This window comes from Salvelinus namaycush, chromosome 3 (assembly GCF_016432855.1).
Source record: "Salvelinus namaycush isolate Seneca chromosome 3, SaNama_1.0, whole genome shotgun sequence".
Taxonomy (NCBI): domain Eukaryota; kingdom Metazoa; phylum Chordata; class Actinopteri; order Salmoniformes; family Salmonidae; genus Salvelinus; species Salvelinus namaycush.
In genome coordinates, this window is record NC_052309.1 from 92,622,404 (window position 1) to 92,630,637 (window position 8,234).

The 8,234-nt window shown below is 43.0% G+C and overlaps 2 protein-coding genes and 1 non-coding gene across 5 annotated transcripts; all 3 read right to left on the reverse strand.

Moving 5' to 3' along the window:
* Positions 1-755: 755 nt before the first annotated feature.
* On the reverse strand, positions 756-2,982 carry rps2 (ribosomal protein S2). Its single transcript, XM_038987640.1, has 5 exons — positions 2,807-2,982; positions 2,227-2,316; positions 1,649-2,090; positions 1,279-1,370; positions 756-876 (listed from the first exon to the last, which is right to left on the reverse strand). Exons 1-5 carry the CDS (start codon positions 2,948-2,950, stop codon positions 796-798), a joined length of 849 nt encoding a protein of 282 aa, XP_038843568.1. The 5' UTR covers positions 2,951-2,982; the 3' UTR covers positions 756-795.
* LOC120045243 lies at positions 2,479-2,615 on the reverse strand. Its single transcript, XR_005476674.1, has one exon. It is a non-coding gene; the product is annotated as a small nucleolar RNA SNORA9 (small nucleolar RNA).
* Positions 2,983-3,781: 799 nt separating the features above from the next.
* On the reverse strand, positions 3,782-8,225 carry LOC120042872 (RING finger protein 151-like). Of its 3 annotated transcripts, XM_038987663.1 has the most exons (5): positions 8,044-8,225; positions 7,539-7,573; positions 6,659-6,828; positions 6,251-6,353; positions 3,782-4,549 (listed from the first exon to the last, which is right to left on the reverse strand). In XM_038987663.1, exons 3-5 carry the CDS (start codon positions 6,814-6,816, stop codon positions 4,091-4,093), a joined length of 720 nt encoding a protein of 239 aa, XP_038843591.1. In that variant the 5' UTR covers positions 6,817-6,828; positions 7,539-7,573; positions 8,044-8,225; the 3' UTR covers positions 3,782-4,090. The 3 variants fall into 3 exon arrangements, with proteins under 3 accessions (XP_038843591.1, XP_038843589.1, XP_038843587.1); XM_038987661.1 differs by lacking the exon at positions 7,539-7,573 and having other exon boundaries at positions 6,251-6,347; XM_038987659.1 differs by lacking the exon at positions 7,539-7,573 and having other exon boundaries at positions 8,044-8,216.
* Positions 8,226-8,234: the final 9 nt, after the last annotated feature.

Here is an 8,234-nt window from a genome sequence, read left to right on the forward strand (position 1 = left end):
TTTCTTTTCAGTCAATTAGGTTAGTATTATGGAGTAACTTCATTGCCACATCCAGTTCTCGCAGCCATTAATGTCACCATTGGCCCCAAGGTGAAATTGCGGTTCCGTCCTCTCCAGCAACTAAGGCAGGACGACTATCTTTGCAGTGACTGCGTGTATTGAAACAGCCAAAGTGGAATTAGAAACTTAAATCATGCGGCAAGGGATATTCAACGTCCGCTTTTTATTTTAAGCCACCTAACAGGTGCCCCCTGCGAGGCATTGGAAAATCTCCCTGGTCTTTGAATTCGCTTGAAATTCACAGCTTTAACTTACAAAACCTGTGGGATACAGCAATAAGGTAGTCCTTCAAAACTCATGTTAAACACTTACTGCACTTAAGTCCATGCAACTTGTTAAGTATATTTTTTGCATACTTATTCAAGACCTACCAGATTTTTTATTTGCAAAGACAGTACGAATTTGCGGAACAGCCGCAACTAAGCCAGAGGAATCTTAATCTATGAGGTTAATTAATTGCACCCACCTTGTCTCCAAGGTCTAAATCAATATGATTTATAGGGAAGACTGGGTGTTAAGTGCAGTGCTGGTTAAATCCCGATTTGAAGGAGGGAACTAAACCCTTGAAGTCCTCTACCTGAATTAACCATGGTGCCAAAATGCCCAAAATAGTTTGATCTTACTGCCACATGATCTAGCCATCAGCATCTTGAATCATCACACAATATTATAACATCAGTTTTAGAAGACAGTAATGTTGTTAAACCCTTTATTTAATCCACTGTACAAAAGTGTTTAGGAGGATGCCGGGACAGCTGCGGCCGTCCTCTGCACAGACACCCTGGTGTGGGTCTTGGCCAGGTGATCAGTGAACTCCTGCAGGACACAAAATTGACACTTTCACACATCCAAGTTCCTTAGTGTCAATAACATACTTAACCAAGTTAAAATTTGTGAATAAGAACCAGGCCTGTCAGTTTATTAATATATCACAGCAACAGATCTAGACTGCCCATTTGTACATTAGATCTATCATGTCGCGCTACAGTTGTGTTGTTGCAGTTGATCGAATTGAAAGGATTTGGTGCGCACCTCTCACAGACAACCACAATAATTACTGTATGCCTCCTTCAGTAACCCATTCACTTTTGAGAAGATGAACGGGCAATACAAAGGCAACATTATCTTTGTTCCCACCTTACAATGAAACACAGAAAAGGGATTATAAACCCAATCCATTATCATGAATGTGGAGGGCATCAAGGCTTTAGAACTGACCTGGTAAGGAGACTTGGTGAAGACCGTCTCCTTCCACAGATCAGGGGTCAGGTAGCTGTAGGTCTTGGAGATGGCATCAAAGGTAGCCTTGGCTGTAAAGACACACACTTAGTATTAATTCACTTTTATGTACCCGACTATGCTAATGTAGTGACCGGGGCTGGATGTTGAGCACAGAAAAGGGGAACAGAAGAGACTATTAGGAAGTCTTTCTGCCGTGCATTACCATACTCGTTAGTTTACCTCCCGATTAGAGACAGCTATACCACTTATGGGGTAAGCTGAGCAGAGCTAGGAGGGGGATGCGACTGCACTGATAATACCGATTAAAACACAATTGAAAATGAGTCACACAGCGTAGGTTTCTTACCGAAGTTGCCTAGAGTGGCAGTGCAGCCCCTGGCCGAGGTGTAACAATCGTCGATACCAGCCATAGTGAGCAGCTTCTTGGGCACAGGGGCAGACACAATGCCAGTACCACGGGGCGCGGGGATCAGACGCACCAGGACTGAGCCACAACGACCAGTCACCTTGCATGGCACGGTGTGGGGCTTGCCGATCTTGTTCCCCCAGTATCCTCTCCTCACAGGCACAATGGACAGCTTTGCCAGGATGATGGCTCCTCGAATGGCAGTGGCCACCTCCTTGGAGCACTTCACCCCCAGGCCCACATGGCCGTTGTAGTCACCAATGGCAACAAAGGCCTTGAACCTGGTGCGCTGGCCAGCCCTGGTCTGCTTCTGGACAGGCATAATCTTCAGCACCTCATCTTTCAACGAGGACCCCAGGAAGAAGTCAATGATCTCAGACTCCTATAACGTGGTAAAACACTTTCAGAAAAGGCAGGATGGAAACAAAACTTTCAAACACATCATATGAGTGAACTGCTCATAGTGCTTTTAGTTTAAGAACATGTATAGCTATGGAAACCATTAAGTTTTAATTTACCTTGATGGGCAGGGAGTAGAGATATATCTCCTCCAGAGACTTGATCTTCATGTCCTTAACAAGGCGGCCCAGCTTGGTCACTGGCACCCACTGAAAGCGAAGCAGTTATATTAACATATTTTTTTACATTTAGTAGACAGTAAACAAATCGACTTAGTGGCACTTGAGAACAGAGTTTCTCACACAAGTGGGAATCAAACCCAACCCTGCAAACGCCATGCTCCCAACTGAGCCACAGGACCACCAACTATTAGTTGTCTGAGATATACCTATAACCTTGCCATGGAAGAGACACAGCAGGGCCTCAAACCATCTCAGTTCTCTCTAGCAGACACTACAGGAAAGAACTAAGCCACTCCAGGCCAAGCCTTGCTGACAAAGGTCTGCAGAATCAACTTCTGTAGGGTTTCAAAATTGCTGACTAAGCATCACTTGAATTATGAATTAACATAAACCGAACATATTAACATAAACCGAACATATTGCACATGCAACGTCACTCAGGCCAGTTTAGTCTCCATTCGTGATCGCCCTCATTGTGACCAGAAAGCAAGACAAGGGCTCAAGGATGTCAACTCACTTCCTTGTCCTCGGACTTGCCGCCCCTGGCACCGCGTCCACGACCTCGACCACGGCCTCTGCCGCGTCCACGACCACGACCCCGGTCGCCACTGCCAAAACCTCCACGGAAACCTCCACGTTCTCCACCGGCGTTGTCCGCCATTTGCTGTTGAGAAAGAAAAGAGTAAACGTCAGAATAAGTAACGATGAGCTACCTAAATTCGAGTCACCAAGGCCGCATCAACGTCATGGCTCGTGGAATTGTTTAGCGCACTGGCTAGCGAATGAAATATTATAGGATAAAAACACAAACGTAATGAACAGCGTCACATCGTTAAGGTTTCTGACCGACATTTACATATTGTACAGTAAACATAACGAGTACCACATGGATATTTTGCATTGTAGCCATGTGCGCTAACGAGGAACTGGTATTACCTTCAGTCATTCACAATTATCATTAATTGCCTAAACATTTTTAAATTTGGTTATAAATCAGCTGTTAACAGTACAATTAAGGATTTCTGCCATCAAACAGTGAAGTCTGTAAAGAGATCACAGAGATGCTTGTGGATTTCGTTGAATAAAGAATTGTTCGACATGTTACTTACGTGTTCTGTATAACAGGAAGAAGGCCCTAGTCTGGTTCCGTTTGTATTTATATGAGGGCAAACCTCGCGATATTTTCTACACCCTGTAATCTGTATGATAAAACTTCTGGATTCTATTAAATATTTTTGAAATATACTGACTTCTATGCATACAAATATGGGAGTTGTATTATGTCTTATTATGGAATTGCATGTTGCAGTGGTTGGTGAGCTCTGTTCCATATGGAATATATAAATAGTTGCAGTAGTTTATTATAGCCAGTAAGGGCCAACATTGGACCTCCTGGAAGTAACATTTCATGCAAACAGATTAAACATTTGTTTTTATTGTCACATGTAGAATGTGCATATACATAATGATATAACACAACAAATCACACAGGTTAAAGGTTGCTGACTTTATTTATAAAATATATCATCCTTTACAAATCAAAATGTTAAAGGACACAGTACAAAATTGTTCTAACTTTATACATTTTCAAATGAAATATGAAGTTTCATTATCAACACACCCTCAAAGCAATTATGACTAAATGTGCTATTTGAGGCAGTCCATCCCTGAAAATTCAAATTCCACAGGTCTTTCATACTTGGTGCTAGGAATAAAATAAAATCTGAATAGTCCTAAACAGTTCAAGTGCCAGAGATAATTGTGTGTGTGAGTCATTTTTATAAATACATTGCATCAGGACTCAGGAGCTGCTGTTACTGCTACTGAAACTCCCACTGGTTTGACCCAGGTCCTCCTCTTCCACCTCCTCCAGTTCGTCCATGACCTCCAGGCTCTCACAGATCAGGCCGATCTGCCTCTTCATGTCGGCCATGGTGCTCTGCATCCTCCTCATCTTCCTTTGGAGGGCTGCTGCGATGGCCCGGTGGTTCCTCTGCCTGGCCTCGTACTCATGCCTCAGCTGCCTGTAGCAGTTGTGCTTGGCCTGGGTGCGGTGGGACAGCACGGTGCCACAGCCCATGTGGCATGGTTGGCTCCAGTGCTCACAGTGCCTGGCGTGGGCATCCAGGTCCCTGCGGAGGAGCTGGGCACGGCAGCCCTGGTAGGGGCAGGGAATGAGCTCGAACAGGCAGCTCGTGCTGTGGCAGTACTGCTCTGACAGGGCTAAGGTATGCGGGCAGCCACGGATCTTGTTTTTACACTGGGGGAAAAGATGGGGGAGAGAAGGGCAGAGGTCAAAGGGTAGTGCATTTGGAAAGTATTCAGACCCCTTGGCATTTTCCACATTTTGTTACATTACAGCCTTATTCTAAATTTATTAAATAGTTTTTTTCCCCTCATCAACCTACACACAATACCCCATAATGACAAAGCAAAAACAGGTTTTTCAAAATGTTTGCAAATTTATAATAAAAATAAATAAATATCACATCTACATAAGTATTCAGACCCTTTACTTAGTTGAAGCATCTTCGGTAGCAATTACAGCATCAAGCCTTCTTGGGTAGGACACTACAAGCTTGGCACACCTGTATTTGCGGAGTTTCTCCCATTCTTCTCTGCAGATCCTCTCAAGCTCTGTCAGGTTGGATGGGGAGCGTCGCTGCACAGCGATCTTTGATCGGGTTCAAGTCCGGGCTCTAGCTGGGCCACTCAAGGACATTTAGAGACTTTTACCAAAGCCACTTCTGTGTTGTCTTGGCTGTGTGCTTAGGGTCGTTGTCCTGTTGGAAGGTGAACCTTCTCCCCACTCTGAGGTCTTGAGCGCTCTGGAGTAGGTTTTCATCAGGTATCTCTGCACTTTGCTCCGTTCATCTTTCCTGACTAGTCTCCTAGTCCCTGCTGCTGAAAAACATCCCCACAGCATGATGCTGCCACCACCATGCTTCACCATAGGGATGGTCCCAGGTTCCCTCCAGACGTGGAGCTTGGCATTCAGACCAAAGAGTTCAATCTTCGTTTAATCAGACCATGGGATCTTGTTCCTCATTACCTTTAGGTGCCTTTGAGCAAACTCCAAGCCGGCTGTCATGTGCCCTTTTCTGAGGAGTGCCTTCTGTCTGGCCACTACCATAAATGTATGATTGGTGGAGTGCTGCAGAGATGATTGTCCTTCTGGAAGGTTCACCCATCTCCACAGAAGAACTCTAGAGCTCTGTCAGAGTGACCATCGGGTTCTTGGTCACCTCCCTGAACAAGGCCCTTCTCCCCTGATTGCTCAGTTTGGCCGGGCGGGCAGCTCTAGGAAGAGTCTAGGGGGTTCCAAACTTCTTCCATGTAAGAATGATCTAGGCCACTGTGTTCTTGGGGACCTTCAATGCTGCAGAAATGTTTTGGTACCCTTCCCCAGATCTGTGCCTCGACACAATCCTGTCTTGGAGCTCTACGGACAATTCCTTCGACCTCATGGCTTGGTTTTTGCTCTGACATGCCCTGTCAACTGTGGGACCTTATATAGACAGGTGTGTGCCTTTCCAAACCATGTCCAATCAATTGAATTTACCACAGGTGGAATCCAATCACATTGTAGAAACATCTCAAGGATGATCAATGGAAACAGGATGCTCCTGATCTCAATTTGGTCAAAGAGTAATTTAAAGACCCACATCTGGTGACTTTTCAGTAACTTTTTATTTAACAAAGCGTTTGTTACATATTTAATGCCAGCTTTTAACAAGAGTATCTGATGCTCCATTAATACTTACTGTAAACCAAGTTAGCATGTGCTAATCTTGTGTGCCAGACTGTCGGAGTATATGCAATATTCAGAGGCACACGCATCTGGCTCTATGAGATTAAGCATGAACACACCCATGGGGCAAGTAAGCAGAAGTTTGCTGCAAGAGATTAGGTTACTCCAAGTGTGTGTTTTTTCTCTAACAAAACATTTACATTTCTTTACCTTGATCTTTAGGCGACCGATCACCTTGCTTAGCTTGAACATCACAAATATCAAGCTCTGGTTGACAGGCTTTCTGCAGCAGGGGCAGGTCTGCTGTCTGCACCTCAAGAACAATAATGAATAATCTTCACTCACAAATTGCCATCATCGGTTTAAATTTAGGCTACAGTAGAATAATAACCTATTTCTTACTATAGTAACAAATATACTAATAACTATTACTATAGGCCTATACTACGACAATGTAAATTTGAGACATTTTGGGACAGTTTCCCTGACACAGATTAAACCTATAGTATTGGACTATGAAGCTATTTCAATGGAGAAAGTGTCTGGGAAACTGTCTCTTCATCCAACCATGATCTATGGACGCAATAATGTTTGCTTGTGATGAGGCACAGGCAGTACCTCTTCAGCCATTGTAAAATGCATTTCTTGCAGAAGATGTGGTGGCATGCAGCTCTTACTGGGCACCTGAGGACCCCCTGGCAAATGGTGCAGATCAGGTCATAGTCTGGGGTCTCTACGAACAGCTCCACATCATGACCCCCACTCTGCGAAGACATGTCTGGGTCGGCCTGAACACAACAGTTACAGAAAAGTGTCTTTACTTTATTTATACTTTATATTGATAGGTTCTTCTTCTTCTTTTTTTAGGCAAAATGCATTTCACAGATTATTTTATCCAGAGCACCAAAGTGCACTGAGACTAGAGCAGAATAAAGAAGTATGTATGTTACAATCTGAGAAAGTATATAATTCTGGTTTGTAATGATGAATATTTAGCCTAAAGAAAGGGCCACCACCAGCCCATAATAATGTCAACAATTCAGTGTCACCCATGAGCAGTGACAATAGACTTCTTCTGGAACGTCATAATATTGTCACGTTCCTGACCTGTTTTCTCTTGTTTTGTATGTGTTTATTGGTCAGGGCGTGAGTTTTGGGTGGGCAGTCTATGTTTTCTGTTTCTATGTTGGTTTTGGGTTGCCTGGTATGGCTCTCAATCAGAGGCAGGTGTTTGACGTTTCCTCTGATTGAGAGTCATATTAAGGTAGGTTGTTCTCACTGTTTGTTTGTGGGTGGTTGTCTCCTGTGTCTGTATGTATGTTCGTGCCACACGGGACTGTAGCGTTGGTTTGTAGTCTGTACCTGTTTCGTGCGTTCTTCGTTTATATGTAAGTTCACATGTTTTAGGTCAGTCTACGTTCGTTTGTTGTTTTGTAATTATCAAGTGTTCTTCGTGTGTTTAGTTTCGTTTTGTAAATAAATCATTATGTCATCCTACCTCGCTGCAAATTGGTCTTCCGATCCCTCTCTCCTCTCCTCGTCCGAGGAGGAATTAGAGTTCCGTTACAAATATGAGACAGACCATGTGACTAAAAAAACAGTTCTGTTTATTCTCATAACTAGGAATAACATGAAATAATTAAGAATGTTTTAAATGTTCAGCTTGTCATGACTGATTAAAAAATAAGTGTTTTTAACCCCCACCCCTTACAATCTTTTCTGTAGTGGCTTTCAGAGCGCAAGTATATTTTGGTAGTGGCTCAGTTTTTAAACATAAGGAAAAGGGAATGTCTGCCCCGCAAACATCACAATATGACAAATGCCGTTCAATCTTTGTAAAGAGTTATAAATCAAAACGAATAGTAAAACAACATAGCCATGAAATAATACAAAAAAATGATATAACAGAAAATATTTGATAAATAATTTACACCTATTGTCAATAGCATACTCAACCTTTGATTACTCAAGTTACAAATATAGTTATTAAGTTATTTACTCACCATAATAATCACCTCAGTTCAGCAAGTATCCATTCCTGTTGTCTATTAACGTATCATACACACTCATGTAGGCAACTCAGAGAACACACACACAGATGAACATTCCTGTCGTAACATAAGAGAGTGACCATGCGCACTGACACATTCAAAAACCTCTAAATTATATAAAGTACGGAACTGTGGTAAATTGT